General features: G+C 41.6%; 1 protein-coding gene across 31 annotated transcripts in view; it reads left to right on the top strand.

Annotated features, from left to right (window-relative positions):
- ANK3 (ankyrin 3) overlaps positions 1 to 17,924 on the top strand; it is a 1,328,922-nt gene that overhangs the window by 1,166,999 nt on the left and 143,999 nt on the right. For 27 of the 31 annotated variants that reach the window (XM_063961780.1, XM_063961785.1, XM_063961778.1 and 24 more), the window contains 2 exons: positions 3,328 to 3,430; positions 13,473 to 13,585. In XM_063961780.1, the coding sequence (XP_063817850.1) occupies positions 3,328 to 3,430; positions 13,473 to 13,585 (216 nt within the window). Of the gene's footprint in view, positions 1 to 3,327; positions 3,431 to 13,472; positions 13,586 to 16,471; positions 16,500 to 17,924 lie in introns of those variants that run through there. The other 4 variants (XM_063961774.1, XM_063961782.1, XM_063961786.1 and 1 more) reach the window with 2 other exon arrangements.

Genomic DNA, 17,924 nt, shown 5'->3' with positions numbered 1-17,924 from the left:
AATAATAATGCACCACATTGTTATGGGAAACTAGATGAATGGGAGTGAGAAAATTATTACATTATATACTGTCAGTTTTAAAAAATAAATCAGATGTGCATTAAACTATCCACAAAGTATATAAGAAGTTTTAATTTGCACTTTGATAGATTTGCCCTATAAGCTGTAATTTTTAAGATGCTTAAAACAGTTAAACCATTTTAAATATATCCATAACTGTCACTTAATTTCCATCATGAGATGTGTTCTTGGAGGTAATATGAGAGATTTATCCAGTAGACAAAATAGACCACAAATAATAAAATTAAATTATTAGAAAGATTTTAAAAATAAAAAAATTAAGCCAAAATATCAAACTGAGTTTAAGCTCGATTTCATTGCAAATGAAATGTATAATACTATTACTGCCAAATTCATTCATTTTCAAAATTTTGATTTGTTCTATTCTGATTTTGTTTTGCTTAGTCATTATATTCGTGTTATATACATAATATATAAATAATTAATGAATAAATATAACAATAAATATACATATACTGTATATTTGTATATAACATGTAGAGAAAAAAGTTATTTGTTTGATCTGCTTAATCATTTATCCTTATACATTGAATGCGTCTGATTTTTTTTTTTACTTTTTTTTTTCTTTGTTCAAAATAATTTTCTTTAAACTAGTCCTAAAATCAGGTAAGAAGGCACGTGATCCATTCATATTGTTGCTCTTAGCCTTTGCTCATTTTCATTCATATTAGTCATTTTTGTGCAGTGGTGTGATAATTTTATTGTTTTTATTTTAGTTTCATTGTTGAGAAGTGTCTTTGTAATAATTAGCATTTTCCACTCCACTAGTGAAAGTTTTTTTAAATTCAACATAAGTAGAGTTTAGAGCGGCTTTTCCTGTTTGCAGTAAAAAAATAAATATATACTGTATATATTATTACTAAGCTGGGTTTGCACTATACAATGCTCACTAAAGATCAGATGTTAACTCATGATTTTTCCTTGCGAGAAAACATCCGATATCATGCGTACACACTATACAATTGTTCCTTCCAATCCTCGCTATTTATCAATTCTGAAGATCAGAAGGAAAATAAATTTACATCCACAACTATTGGAAGATCTGACTGCGGGTCTGTCGTCAGGCCATACACACTGTAAGATATGTACAGTATTGTGACCAAATTTATCTACTCTTGTAAGCATGACTAAAGATCCAATCATGAGATGAGCCCGATTTATCTGCGATAAATGGAGATTCTACGTGGTATACATTATACAATTCTCTGGCCGAGCATACAGTTCTCAGATCTGTTAACTGTCACTTGGTTAACAAGCTACTGTTCCTCTCCCCACCCCCAAGTGGGCAATTTTTGGTATCCTGTGTAAGAGCTCAAGTGTTGTAGCCAAAATGTGTATTATGTAGATGTGGATACAACCCACCTCTCAGCCATTCTCACCCTATTTAGAAAAACCCTTTAGTGTCTTCCAAAGGGATTGGTTGGAGACTTCACTGTAAAAACAGTGGTTTACTGAACAGAGACATGGGAGACATGGGAGAGCTACCCCCGCCCCCCCTCTCCCCCTTACTTAGCAGCTCTTGAAGTGTTTCCGCTTTTCACTTTGGTACGAGACAGGTATATGTACTCAGAATCCCCCCAATTTCCTTTCCTACTGCTCATGTCTCAAATTGCCAGTGGCTTGACAAACTTTTTATCATTGGATATGATTCATAGGGGCTGTGGTTCATATCTTTGGTTTGGATCCAGACCTACCTCCCATTCTATTTATTAATGTGTTATTGATTCAGATTATGCTGTTCCTTTACTTTTGATGGGTATTTGCACTAAATCACTTGTTTATACTGAACTTTTTCTTTGTACTTTCAGAAAATTTGGTTTAAAACAAAAAAAATCTCAATGATCTGCCAAATAATTGTATAGTGTGTACCCAGCATTAGAGATCAAATATTAACATCTTTAAACATGTTGTAAAGATATTCCAGGTCACTAAGGTGCTCAGCGGCATTGTAGACGTGTGCACTAACCTATACGGGGTGAAGGCAGCCATTTTGTTGGAGTGTTAATGGGACCTAACAAGCAGAAACCATTGACATTTGTTTTTGCAAATTGAACCCAAACCAGTATGTTGCTGAGCTCCCCATAGTTCTGATTTGTTAGGATTGTGCTGAACATGAAAAGCTGCTCTTAAAAGGTGTAGTATTCTACTCGGGGGGAGGGGGGGGGGGGGCAGAGTGCTTGTGTAAGGTGTCTTGGCTTATTAGGATATGTGATATAACCAATGTGAATCCCAACCAGAGTTGCAGCAGTGTCCAATCAGAATGCTTCATTCATCCATAGATACCCATAAAGACCATGGGTGGTATCCGAATGGTAATAACAGACTTTTTAACCCAATAACGATATCGGGCTATCCAATTACAGTCCATTTTTACCGTGCGGTAGAACACCCGTTATCAGCCAATAACACATGGGATCCGTGATAACATCGTGGACACATATGTTTGCGTCCGATAACTGGTCTCCAGGGTCTGCTTATCGGGGATTCTGCTTTGCATGCCCGCAGAATCCCTGATAAGTGCTTGCTTATAGGGCTAATTGGATAGCCCTGGGGGAATCCTTTATCTGTGGTAACTCACCACAGCTAATTGGATACCACCCTATGACTGTTATGAATTTGCTTCACCCTTTTGTATAGCAGTGAGAGTCATGTGTCCCTCCATATTCTGCCGTTATCCTATTTGTGACACCGCTCTGATGATTTAAGATTGAAATGCATGTAGTGTTTTGAAGTTTGAGCGTAGCCGATTGAAGTGAGTGAGTGAGGGTGCCATGGTAGATGCTTGGCTTGAATTGGTTTTGGATTGCCATTTAGATGTAGGTTTTGGCATCGAGTTTGACGATCATGTACCTTCCAGGGTTAAAACTCACATCCCACAAATGTAAATGTTACTGTAAAAGATGGTTGTATTCTTTATATAAACTGCTCAGTCAGCAATCCTGAGCTACTATTCCTGTATTTCCTCTACAAAGAACGAAATCATCCACCAAAAGCACACTTGATACTATCTCAATGAATTGTTGTCTATAAAACAAATGTACAAAGTTCTCTTTCTAGACAAACCTTTCAAAAAGTCATAGTTTCTCTGATCACATTTATATTTGTCATTCTCCAACTTTGCCCTGGAAGCTGCATTCACTGTTTCCTTTTGTTTTTTTTTGTTTTGTTTTTTGTTGTTTTGTCTTGTCATTTATCCATCTCATTGTCATCTGCGTGTACTGTGGTAAATTGTAAATGCAACAACAGCCTCCGCTCCTTCAGTTCGGATAGGTCCTACACGCTGAACAGGAGTTCTTTTGCTCGGGACAGTATGATGATTGAAGAGCTACTTGCACCTTCAAAGGAACAGGTATGTACAGTTTTTTTTCTTAAAAGTTATATTATTCAGAATACATTTACAGATTGTTATGATTTTGCTAAAGCTATGGTTTTTTTTTTCCATAACAGAATAAGATAGGAAGTGTATGCTCTCCATATTATGTGTGAAAAATCAGTCATTATTCAGATACAATCACATATTATCCAGATTACTCCAAATGTATAGGATATTGACAGCGGATTACATATAGGACGGTTTATTTAATGAGGCACGATTTTACAAAATGACTGATTGTTGTTGATTTTTGCAGCAGGATTTAAAGTTTTTTTTTAAAAATAAATAAGTTGGCATTTTAAATATCGCAGCAAAAATCAGCTATTTTGTAAAAATTCACCTCAATAAATAAACCCCTTCAAATATGTTTTTTTTTTTAAATTAGAAATGGACAGGTTATTTCATTTAGTCCTGTTTGATTCTATGGCATTATAAAATACAAAAACTCCTAATAATTTGAAATAGATGTTATAACTATATATAACTATCCTCTATTCCACACTCAATCTGTGTCACCCCTGTCTTTCTGCCCCTCCCCTGTAGAATGTAAGCTGTCACGAGCAGCGTGCTTTTCCCTCTCTTACTTAGACTATCTTCTACTCCATACTCCCTACAACACCAGTAACCCTCAGTTTCTGCCACCCTGATGCTTATGTCAGTGTTATATCCTCTGATTCAGCAATGTTTACATCCATGTACTTGTCCTACATTGTCTTGTACTGTAAGTCGCTGTTTTATTGTTTATGCACTTTGTTAGATACTGTGGATCCCTTGAAGCGCCATATAAATAAATAATAATAATAATAATAATACATAATGTTATTCATATGAAAACATTGAAACATTGAATATGATGGCAAATAGGAACAATTTGGCCCATCTTGTCTGCCCTAACTACATGTATACACACACACTACGGTTTATTTTTTATTGGCAGACAGTTAACCTACAAGTATATTTTTGGATTGTGGGAGGAAACCAGAGTATTTGGAGGAAACCCACACAAGTATGGGGAGAATATACAAACTCCACGCAGTTAGAGCTATGGTTTTGCTCAGTATTTACTACAGAAGAAGGGATGGTGCCACAGTTAAGTTGCAAGGACATTCATAAAAATAAGGTAGATGAAAGTACATTTTCAGAGGAGAAGGTCCTAACAGAACTTTCAAAAATAAAAGTGGATAAATCAATGGGACCAGATGGGATACACCCAAGGATACTCAAAGAGCAAAAAGATGTGCTGGTTACATCTTTAACAGAATTATTTAACCAGTCACTAAACACAGGTGCTATTCCAGAGGACTGGAAAAGAGCAAATGTAGTTCCACTGCACAAAAGTGGAAGCAAGGAAGAAGCAGAGTAACTACAGACCAGTAAGCCTTACATCAGTAGTAGGGAAAGTAATGGAAAAACTATTAAAATAAAGAGTTGTGGAATATCTTAAATCAAACAACTTACAGGATCCAAAGCAGCATGGATTTACTGGTTGGAGATCATGCCAAACAAATCTTATTGACTTTTTTGACTCTGTGACGAAAATAATAGATCAAGGGGGAGCTGTAGACATAGCATATCTAGACTTTAGTAAGACATTTGACACTGTCCCACATCGCAGACTGCCAAATAAACTTGAAAGCGTGGGGGTGGATTATAAAACCGTTAAATGGATAAGAACCTGGTTGCAGGATAGGAAACAGACAGTTGTAGTTAATGGAGTGCAATCTATGGAGGGAAATGTTACCAGTGGAGTACCCTAGGGATCTGTACTTGATCCAGTTCTCTTTAATATATTTGTTGGTGACATTGCAGATGGTATTGAAGGGAAGGTATGCCTTTTTGCAGATGTTACAAAGATATGCAACACGGTAGACACACCGGGAGGGGTAAAACAAATGATTGATGACCTAGGTAGGCTTGAGAAATGGTCAAGAATGTGGCAACTACAGTTTAATGCTAAAAAATGCAAAATCATGCACTTGGGTCTCAAAAACCCAAAGGCTAAATATAGTATCAAGGGTACTATAATAGAAACTACTGAGGAGGAAAGGGATTTAGGAGTCACTATTTCAAGTGACTTGAAGGCAGGAAAGCAATGCAACAAAGCAATGAGAAAGGCAAGTCAGATGCTTGGTTGCATAGGGAGAGGAATCAGTAGCAGGAAAAAAGAAGTGATAATGCCACTGTATAGGTCATTGGTGCGGCCCCATCTGGAATACTGTGTACAGTTCTGGAGACCATATCTCCGGAAGGATATAAATACAGTAGAGAGTGTACAAAGAAGGGCAACTAAAATGGTGCATGGCCTACATCACAAAACTTACCCGGAAAGGCTAAAAGATCTTAACATGTATAGTTTGGAGGAGAGTAGGGAAAGGGGGGACATGATAGAAACTTTCAAATATAGCAAGGGTCTTAACAAAGTTCAGGAGGGAAACATTCTTCAAAGGAAGAGAAGTATTAGAACTCGAGGACATACACTGAGACTGGAGGGGGGGAGGTTCAGGGGAAATTTAAGAAAAAATGACTTTACGGAAAGGGTAGTGGATAAGTGGAATAGCCTCCCATCAGAGGTGGTAGAGGCTAAGACTGTAGAGCAATTTAAACATGCTTGGGATAGGCATATGAATATCCTTACAAAGAATTAAGGTTCAAAAAAGGGTTGAGATTGCCTAAAGGATAAAAAAAAGGGCAGACTAGATGGGCCAAGTGGTTCTTATCTGCCGTCAAATTCTATGTTTCTATGTAATCGAACCCAATACCTCAGTTCAGTGAGGCAGTAATGCTAACCATTACACTATCTGTACCGACCCTTACAGTAAGAATTATAGCGTTAACATACTGCTTGTAAGGGGTGTAGTATGGTATGCTGGCGGACGGGATCCCGGCGGCCAGCATACCAGCGCCGAAATCCTGACCGCCAGCATACCAACAGCTGTGCGAGTGCAAATGAGCCCCTTGCGGCACGCTATCTATTCTCCCTCCAGGGGGGTCGTGGACCCCCAAGAGGGAGAAAAGGTGTCGGTATGCCGGGTGTCGGGATTCCGGTGCAGGTATACTGTGCGCCGGGATCTCAACAGCTGGCAAACTGAAGACCACCCCTTGTAAGAAAGGTAGAGTTAACACTAAACTACATACAGTTTCTAATCACATGCTACCCTTAATCTCTCCGCTAACAAAATTGAAATAGGTTTTATTTGAGTTGCAGACACATGATTCTGTTTACACTATACTGCAGTGTTTCCCAACCTCAGTCCTCAATTAACACTAACAGTCCAGGTTTTAATGATAGACATACTTGAGCACACATGCCTTAATTAGTATCTCAGTTATATTGATTTTACTGTCTGTGCTCAAGCATGGATTTCCCTAAAACCTGGGGAGGAGGGGGGTATCCAATTACCCGTGGTCAATGATTGCGGGTAATTGTTTTGCGAAGGGCTATTCAATTAACCATGATGCCGCACTCCCCTCTCCCCCCTGTTGCTTGCATTTATCGTGTATTATGCTTCGAGTGTCTCTGGTCTGGGTGCCCAGATCAAAACGGTCTCTAATTAGATAACATGATAATGACCATCGATCAAAAATCGCGATGTCCGGCCGTTTTGACCAGACGAAAATGGATAATCTAATTGGATACTGCCCCAGGTCTGTTAGTGAGCCTTAATGAAAAAGATTGGGAAACATTACTATACTGTATTAATGAGTGTATTACTGCTATACTGTATTAAAGATAGTATTTCATGTTTAGTAAAACGTAACAACCCTCTTTTTTGAGAGATCCTTAATTTGCTTTCATGGAAGCAGAAATGTAATATTTTTTGTATAGCTCGGATTGTGTGTAATTTATTTACATCATTCTCTACATTTTTTTTTTGCTCTATTATCCAAGTTATATATCTTTAAGTTTCCTGTGTAATGTTTAATGTTATTGATTGTAGCTCGTTGTTATATGTAACTGCTGCATAGCAATGTATACAGTCGTGTGATTGATTCATCTTTATTGGCACATGCTTCTTATTTCATAAACAACCCTCAGCTGTTAGCAGTCTTTGGGCCAAGTAGAGTGCATGCAGTGTGCTATACAGTAATAGGGAGGACTTGCATCATTCGGGAATAAATAGCTTGCACTGACCTAGGGGAAGCTGACAAATTATTTGGGAATCAACATCAGTATAGGTACATGTCTAATGCTGGCTGCCCTCGTTACTGTTGTCCTGATATGCCAGCGTGTGTGGCTCCTAATCAAGCACAGTAATATTTGAGTTCTTGAGCTTGCTGTACAGCCAGATCACTGTGCGTACATATAGCCTTCAACATGTTATCAGACCTTATTTGCCATATTTCATACTGATTTTGCCTCAGAATGGGACTATTGTTTCAAAACTATAAATATCATACCTCCCAACTGTCTCGATTTTCACAGGACAGTCCTATATCTTTGGGACTGTCCCGCTGTCCCACCCGCGGGCAGCAGTGTCCCGTGGTGGGGGGCAGTTTGGAGGGTCCTGTTACTCGCTGCTCTGTTAGCAGAGCAGTGGTGAATAGACGCTGTGTGCATGCTCACAGAGTCTATTCACAGGAGACAGCGGGGACGGAGGGTATGCCAGCAGCTTATAGAGCGCTGGGCATGCCCCCCTCAATGACCAAAATGGGAGACGTGGCTCGCGTTCACGTCATTCCACAAAGCCACTAGCTGAAAATGTAAGTTGCGCAGCGATGAAGCAAAAAAGCGGCACTTCTGCGTATGCGGCGCAATGTACTTTCACAATGGCCGATGCAGTTTCACACAAGGTCTAGCAAAGCTTTTCAGTCGCACTGCTGGGCGCAGAGTGATTGACATGAAGTGGGCATTTCTGGGTGTCAACTGACTGTTTTCAGGGAGTGTTCGGAAAAACGCAGGCGTGCCAGGGAAAAAACAGGCGTGGCTGGGAGAACGCAGGACGTGTTTGTGACGTCAAATCCGGAACTGATCAGTCTGATGTGATCGCAAGCGCTGAGTAGGTCTGGAACTACTCTGAAACTGCACAATTTTTTTTTGTAGTCGCTCTGCGATCCTTTCGTTCATACTTCTGCTAAGCTAAAATACACTCCCAGAAGGTGGTGGCTTAGCATTTGCACGACTGCTAAAAACTGCTAGCGAGCGATCAACTCGGAATGACCCCCATAGTTGTAACCAAAAAATGTAAATGATAGAATTAGGCAAGGGGGGTGGCTTGACCTCTAAATCTGCCCTTGCAAGGTCATTTATAATTGTGCATATCCCCCTAAAAAAGAGAGAATATGCAGGTGCACACTCTAAGTACTAAGGAGCCGATTCAGAGGTGGACGCGGCTGCGCGGCTGCACACAGCGTCACGTTCATCTGGTCTGCACAAATGCACTGGCCGCAGTGTGGGTGGGTGACCCTTCTCCTTGCGGGCGCCACAAGGTGATTGACATCTGCGGGCGTCGGGGGTTGTCATTTCGGCATTGCGGGGCGTGTTAGCCAAAATGGGTCGTGTTGCAAGCGTTTCCGGGGCAGTTGTGTGACGTCACATGCATTCTCTCTGATATAAAAAAGGGTGGCAGTCCTTGCGGACTCATTGTGAGGTTTCCTGGACCAGCACAACCCAACCGTCCTAAGGCATCACATTAGTGAGAAGTAGCAATTTAAGTGTTAAAAGGTGTTACATTAATAAGAAGTAGCAGTTATGTGCTAGAAGTGCTACTACTGATTGTAAGTTTTACAAGGGAAATGATTAGAAAATTAGACCCATTTCATCATTCAGGGCAGACTTATGTTTATAAGTGATGCCCAGCATAGTTGTTATCAGTGTCGGACTGGGGCATGAAGGGCCCACCGGGGGAATGCTCCTGTAGGGGCCCATGCTTAAAGGTGTAGCCAGGTTTAAGCATGGCCAGCCACCACAGAGGTTTGGCTAACCATTACATGTTCTGTGCCCCTTGGTAAATATATAATAAACCAAATTATTGTGAAGTATAATGTAACATATGTATAATGCATAAATCCAGTGCACTAGGATAGTCTGGAACTTGATCCCTAGAGGAGGAGGAGGGTCCACAGGCAGTAGCGCCCACCGGTGGTTTCCCCTGTTCCCCTGTGGGCCAGTCCTACCCTGGTTGTTATGATCAGTAGAGGTTACTTACTAAAAAGTGGAAAATCAACACCACAAACCAGTCCTAGTGACTGTTTCAGATCAGCATGAGGCTTTGACGGAACGTAGCGTGATCTTATATCTATCTTTCTGATCAATCTGATCATTGTTATGGGATTCTGTACTGTTCAAATTTGCACCTACAGTTTGTTAGTCATTAAGGGGGAGATGTACAACGCAGTAAAAAATGCGGTGAAGTGAGCAAGTGGGGACGTTGCCCATGGCAACCAATCAGCTGCTCTGTTTAATTTTATAGGATGCAAATTATAAATGTTACATCAGTACTGATTGGTTGCCATGGGCAACTTCTCCACTGGCTCACTTCTTCACTCTTTTCACTGCTTAGTACATTTCCCCCTAAGTCCCCACTGCCTAATTTGCAATAAATCGGTTCAAAGCTGTTGCTATGATTACTGCACAATAATCCCAGTATGAGTGTTTCTTTTTAATCTATGGACAGTTCAATGCCTTTTTTTAATATGAATGTCTCTTTGGCCTTGAACCCATGATGAGTGTTGGGACATTTTCCAACTCCCTGCAAGTTAGGACAAACCAGCCAATTGGCAGGACAGCCAAAATCTGTCGGGAGACCTAAAAGCTGGTGTATAGGTAACTGTACTATAGCCCATAATGTGTCTGACATGTGCCTGCTTTTTCTAAACTGCACTTGAAAACTGACACATTCTGGTTGCTATGGGTTACAGTGCCTGTTTTGCTGTTACCTATGCACAAACTTACATAAATGTCAGCCATGCAGCTTGTTTAAAGTTTTTTTTTAATGAACGGTGAAATACAAGTAGTGCAGCTGAGAGCAGATGTCATTTATGAGCCATTCAGAACAAACAGAGGTTTAAAAAGTCATTTTTTACAGTTTGTATGGCTCAGTAACATGATTAGGAAGGAGAGGACTTCGTGATCACATTATAAGAGACTCGTTTTCGGAAACCATCTGCTTTACTTCAGAAACATGTCTGACAATCCTGCTACAAGCAACTGTCAGATGGATAAATAATGTATTTATTAATGAAAAGGGAAGTGCTTGGCAGAGATACATCTATCTGTGCACCTGGATTTATAGGTAATTGTAATCCACTCACATAGGATTATGTGTGCTAGGTGAGTCAATATATTTAGAACAATACAGTTTCCACTGTTTAGAAATGGCTAACAAAAGATGGTGTGCAGTGGAAAATCATTCCATCTGCTTCCTTTCAATGATGAGCCACAAGGAAGATGGGATAGGCACTCCACAACTCTGTTATAGGCAAATAAAAGCTGATTTTTTTAGTGATTGTACAGACTTTAATCATGTTTTCAAGTAAAGCGATAAAAGCATGTCACTTTGTGTCTGGAACAAACCATGTCACCATGCAAGGGGAGCAAATACATTTATATTGTTTCTGTGCAGGGTAAATACAGGTTGCTTTTGCATGTAGCCCACAAATTTCAGACATCTTAATTTTTACACTGCAATTTAAATTTCGGTTTGAACACACCCCACCCAAATCTAACTCTCTCTGCTTTTTAGCTTTACTTACAAACATGAATCATGCCTTATATACTCAGGATTTATTATCTCTTTATACTTAAATAAATGTTCAGTAAGACATAAGGATGACATTGCACAGCTGCATGCTTTGCAGAACACTAGTCTGTGACTCTTAACCTTTTCTTGGCGAAAACGCAAACGACTGCTATTAATCAGTTGCAGAATACACAGTTTAGTATAAGGGTTAAAAACATAACTTGTTCCCTATTTAATAATAGATTTTATTTGCACAATAAATTATTTCGGGTCCTGACTTTTAAGGGGGGTACACATGGAGAGATCCGTGTTTAAAATCTAAGCAATCTGACTAGATTGCTTAGATTCTAAGCAGGGATCTGCCGTGTGTATGCCCCCAAGCGATAGCGATGTGCGGCTATCGCCGGTGCTAGATTGAGCCTGCATGCAGGCTTAATCTAGCGGGTCGCTCACTTCACCGCTGTGTGAAGTGAACGGCCCCCCGTCGTCGCCCCTCCCACCTCGCCCAGCACATCGCGCTGTGCTGAGCGGTCTGTGTTAAGATCGCTCAGCACACATCTCTCCCGTCAGTACCTCCCTTTACTTTAAAAGACCTCTAAACCTAGAATACAAGTACACACACACACACACACACACACACACACACACACACACACACACACACACACAACAATGGGGCTAATTCAGACCTGATTGCAGCTGTGCGTTTTCGCACAGCAGGCGATAAGGTCTGAACTGCGCATGCGTATGCACCGCAATGCGCATGTGCGATGGTCTGCAGCGACGGGATGGTGCGAAAAATCTGATTGCACCGGCGAACACTTGGAGATTGACAGGAAGAGGGCATTTGTGGGCGGCAACTGCCCGTTTCTAGGGAGAGTCTGGAAAAACGCAGAAGGGTCCCGGAGTTTTGTGGAAGGATTTCTGACGTCAGCTCCGGCCCCGATCATCGCAACAGCAGAGTAAGTTCTGTGCTGTGTAGAGACTGCACAAACTGCTGTTTGCGCAGCTCTCCAGCACAATCGTTCGCACACCTGCACACATCTAATCCCCTCCCTCTGTAGGCGGCGACTACATGATTGCAGGGGTGCAAAAAACCCACCCTAGCGATCAAGTCTTAATTTCCCCCCATATCGGGCTAGTGTAGGGCTGAATGTATGCTTGTTTGTGAAGCGTATCTTGCGTGTATTCGCACTTTTCATCCTCTGTAGCTGTGCGTATGTAACAATGGGCTATACGGCATCGTGCGCATTTCATTCGATGTAACTGGGCTGTAACACCGGTAAAGTTCAGTGAGAACGTGACGATGTAACTGTGGGCTATGCAGGGTTGGACGAAAGCATAAATACACCTGTTTCCTGGTATGTAATTTGCATCGGTCAGTGCAAGTGCGCAGTGATGATGAAGTGCATAGATAGAGGGCGGGCATCTCTGCTTACGGGATAATAATATACATGCAACAAGGAGTGTATACGCCCGATTTGCACTCAGTTCTGCAGAAGGCTCTGTCTTTCGTTATGTAGAAAAATAGTGACTGGCTGCAGTGTTCTTGGGTGGGATTAATGACCGGAAGCGTGTAAGAAAATAACCACCACCCCACATGACCACAGCTTGTTGTACATCACTTCAGAGCTCCAAAGTTCCTAGCATAACTTACATTTGTATTTGTGAGTGAGTAGTAGTTTTTTGTTGTTTTTTTACTTTAGAAAACTTGTATTTTAATTTTAGGGGTGTATTCAATTATAGTCGGAACTGCCGTCTTGTCGGAAAGACAGCAGTTTCCGACTTTTTTAGGTTGAATCGTGATTCGACCTATTCAATGGGGCTGCCGTTTTTACGACAGGTCGGCAATTCCGACTTGTCGGAAAACAGGTGGATTGGTGGATTAGCCGCAGATCCACGTGTTTTGTCGGATTTGCGGCCAAATCCTTCAGCTTTTAGTCCCGTTTTCGACAATGTCAATCCGACTTTAAAAAAAGTTGGATTAACATTGTCGAGAATGGCCAAAACCTGTCGGATTTGGCCGCAAATTGAATACTGCATTGTGGGATCCTTTCTGTCGGAAAGTATCCGACATGCATTGAATAGACCCCATAATGATCTTTTAAGAACCCCCTTAGTAACATATCAACCATAGACAGGACTGGGACAGTGTCACTGAGCGATAACTGTAATGAAAAATGTTTTTTAATTGATACATTAATGTTTTTATATGTCTCTCTTCTTTCTCCAGTTATCTGTGCCTTATTTGTAATTCTAATTGTGGCATCCTACAAGTCTTCTACCATTAGGTAACTTCTTTGCCCTTGTAACTGTTTTGACACTTGTCTCTATTCCAGAACCTGCACCTTTCATTCACAAGAGAATTTGACTCGGACTCACTGAGGCACTACAGTTGGGCAGCAGACACCTTGGATAATGTCAATCTCGTTTCAAGCCCAGTGCATTCTGGGTAAGTTGAAAAGAATGAAATCTAGCATTTATTGTTTCAAGATTTTATGGCTCTGTCATATCCTGGTACCATATTTTGGCACCCTGAAAATGATTCGATCACAAATGAGGTTGGTTTAGAATTAGAAGCAAATCCAGCTAATGGGTGTAAAAAATGTGCAATGAAAATTATTTTGTATTGTGAATTTAGATTTGTGAAGGGCTACAGCCTAGCCCAACTCTAAAATGCAGTGCAAAAATGGAGCTTGCCAGTTTGTTTGGCTGCATGCTCTTTAATTTGCTTGTAAAAATACTGTTCATATTTGCACCCCTTACAAAGCAACATGGCTCACTTGGCTGCAGATTCTGCACTTGGTAAAATCTGAACCGCGCTCTAAAACTGGGTAGTTATGCAATGTTTTAAACTATATCACTAATTTTCACTCTTTTGAGCGATATCGTTTGTAATGTCACTTAGTGTAAAAATACAACCATTCTCGGACAAAGAGGGTAATTCAGACCTGATCGCACAGCAGCGATTAGGTCTGAACGGCCATACGCCGGCACCGCAGTGCGCCGGCGAATACCAGACAGTCGATGGCTGTCTCAGCCCTGCAATTGCCTCTGCCTGATTGACAGGCAGAGGCGGTCGCTGGGCGGGAGGGCGGCGTTTTGCCGCCGTTAAGGGGGCGCAGTCTGGGCAACACAGGCGTGCTCAGACCGTTGGGGGGATGGGCCGCGGCGGCTTTGTGACATCACACGCAGCCGCTGCGACCCTCACAGCATCGAATAGCTCCTGCCAGTACAAGTAGCATCGCCGCTGTCACAACTGAGGGCCTGAGCTGACGGAAGGCAGCCTCAGTTGTAGGGGCTGAGATGTACCGGAACCTGGGAGGTTGTATCAGACCCCTGGACATGTAAGTAACATGAAGAGAAACCGCCCGAAGGCGTGACCACGACAACTTGAGTAAAAGTCAATGATATTTATTTATGACAAACTCCATGCATCACAGTAGCAGTAAAAAGTAACATAAAAATCAGCAGAGAAATAATAATACAGTTCCTGGGTACTACAGGGTGGCAGGGGCCATAGAGCTCTGGTGGTATGAGACAGTTCTTATTATCTGCAAGTTGGAAAGTCCTTACCAGGCTCAACTGTAGCAATGAGGAAAGCCCAGGGTCGTACCAGCTGGTGTTCCAGGGAAAGCTGGACTGCTGTAGATAAAATGCTGCTGTGGGTACTGGTTAGAACCAGACAGGTGTTGGCACGGAGTGGATACTGGCTGGAACCAGTTAAATAATAAATAAAGCTTGAGAGCGATGCAATGTAGATGAAATGTAGAATTTGAGAGCGGAGAAATAATAATACCGGTGGAGAGTGGTAAACTGCAGAAAGGACACCGGCCCTTTAAGAGAAGCTGTACACTGCTGGAAGCAGGTGATGTTGTAGCTAGAAACAGGTGAGTCCAGAACGGATCGGAGAGTCAGGCTACACCGCAGATGGAATGCTGGTGCGGGTCTCTATAGCAGAAGTCTGGAGACAGGAGCTGGAACCTGGAAGACATTCACAGAAGAGAGACAAACTGGAACTAGGTTTGACAACCAAAGCACTGACGCCTTCCTTGCTCAGGCACAACCTATTTATACCTGCAGCAAGGAAGGCATTGGCTAGGCAATTATGCAAATTAATAATACTGACAACGGATTGGTAGGAATGATCAGCTGACAGAATCCAAGATGGCTGCGCCCATGCAGACACTTGGAGGGAAGTTTGGATTGCAATCCATGTGGTCTGGAAAACAGCAATGGCGGCGCCGGCCACCAGAGACAGGAGACGCCAGGCTGACAGATGCACATCCGACCACGCGGACACAGCGGAGGCCGCGGCTGGCGTAATCGCCACTCTGAATGCAGAAGCTCAGGGACGGCGGCGGAGGCCGCGGGAGACGCCATGCCAGATGTATAAGGCGTTACTGTGACTGCGTCCAGAGAGACAGGAGAGGATGCGGGAATGTGCACATCAGGATGACAGATGGGATCCGGTCCTGGAGCGCTGAGCCAGCCTTAGGAGGCATCTGATAGGTAAGAAATGGCGTCCAGATACCCGGATCGTGACAGCCGCAGTGCAATGCTTTTGTACTTGTGCGGCGGGGCAGAGCCAGACATGCTGGGCGTACTAGCCCTGTGCTGGGGGTCCCCCCGGCATGTCAGAGAAGCTGATCGTAGATGTGCTAAATTTAGCACATCTACAATCAGGTCTGAATCAGGCCCAAAATCCCGGGCCTCCTGCAACTTGGAGCCGAGTCTGAGAACTTACGCAATGTGTATTAAAGTGGTTTTATGTCCATTACTGGATCAAATGAAGAATGTTACTATTCATTTCCCTTCTGTAGCTCCTAAATTACATACTGACGTCCCAATAACTTGCAACTAACATCTATGTTAATGCTTTCTCTATATCATTGACGAACATAAAAGTCTGTCTAAACTGTACACTTTCTTTGCAGGCGTGGAGGGCTAGATGGTATCTTATGACTTAATAAATGACATCCTATATATTTTCTAGTATTTTGTTCTATGGGAGAAAATGAGTTATTCTCTCCCCATTGCCAGGAGCAGGCTTATTTAAATGTAATGTGCCATGAAAATGTATTTTGGGAGATGGTGGGTGCTATGTATTACAACTGCAATACTATTGTTGTTTATGGAAAGATTTCAGAGTAGGTGCCAATTGTGGTGCAGTGAATCGTATCTGCACAGGCTGAAGACGGGAAAAGCTGTATTGCCGCTATTAACTCTTTCCTACCCCTGGGCGGGTTTTTGAGCTGATCAGTTTGCTGCTTGCTTTTAACTGTTTGTATATATTTTTTTCCCTGTTTTTGCTTTTCTTTAATATTTTGCAGCTATTTCTCATCACTTCCACTATATGACGCAAGGTGATAATGCTGACCTACGTGTGGTTTTGCTAATTTGTATTAACTATACTAACCCAGTAGATTTCCACTACAATAACTGCAGACTTCACAGCTTAATATGTTTTTCAGTGTGAGCGGCATGAACACACAAGCGTTGTATGAGAAGCACATTGCTAATACATGGATGCGTTTTAGAGTGGCATTCTGGATGCACCACTGACATTTTTAGTTGGCATGCTATTACAGATAACTATATCTATAGTGCCTCAGACGCTGCAAAATAAATGCGGCACACTAAACCCACTGCCAGAATATTAAATTAGCATGCTATCACAGGAAAGATTCTATATGATACATTGAAAATATATGTACTTAACATGCATGATTTAGAAAAAACACAAATTTCAATTACAATTAAAAAATGACAATAATAAAAATAATAGTAATGCTTAGAATATACTATGGTGTAAAGGATATCCTTATTTTCCAGTATTTCAAATACGTAAACGTATTGTGTATAGAAGAGTAACATCAGATTCACCTGCCACCATTACATTTCATGATATAAAACATATGGTACCATATTGCCTGATGTTTAATCATTATAGTCCGAGCGGACCCTAGGCATAGACAAACTAGGCAAATGCCTAGGGCATTTGGTATGTCTAAGGGCAGAGGCAGCTTCTGCTGATTAAAATGATATGCGGCATGCCTATATTCTGTGGCTGCGGCTGTATCTGCATACGAAATGCTACATTACAGTGTATTCCTGGAAATCACTGTAACGTAGCATTTCACCTGCAGACACAGCCACAGTCGCACACAGAATATAGGCATGCCGCATATCATTTTAATCAGCAGAAGCTGCTTGTGCATCCTAGCCACATAGTAATGCAAATAAGATGCATTTTCATCAAAAAAGGCGCCCAACGTTAGCAGAGCTGCCAGCTGATTCACGCCAGGCATCTCCTGATGCATGGCGTATTGAGGCAAGATGTATGATGACACATCTGAATCCAAGCAGAGGCAGAGGTCACAGTGTTAGCAGCCGTGTGAGTGCTGTGTACAGGTGGGTTGGTTGTGCAGTAGTGTTCGGCATATGTGTAAGGGGAATTACATGTGTCATATATAGAAATGCATTAATAATGTGCGGCAAATCTGTAAGGGGCACTATGTGTGTCAATATGTGTATAAGGGCATTAATAATGTTCGGCATATGTTTAAGGTACGTTATGTGTATAACGGCATTAATAAAGGTTGGCATAATGTGTAAGGCGCATTATGTTTATAAGGACATTAATATGTGTAAGGGGCATTTCTGTGTGGTATTATGTGTATAAAGGCATTACTAATGTGTGGCTTTATGTGTGTAAGGTGCTCTACTGTGTGGCATAACATATATAAAGGGCACTACTGTGTGGTCTAACGTGACAAGAGCAATATGGT

Source organism: Pseudophryne corroboree, chromosome 3 (genome assembly GCF_028390025.1).
Source record: "Pseudophryne corroboree isolate aPseCor3 chromosome 3, aPseCor3.hap2, whole genome shotgun sequence".
Lineage (NCBI taxonomy): Eukaryota > Metazoa > Chordata > Amphibia > Anura > Myobatrachidae > Pseudophryne > Pseudophryne corroboree.
This window is presented reverse-complemented; position numbering and strand designations above follow the sequence as displayed.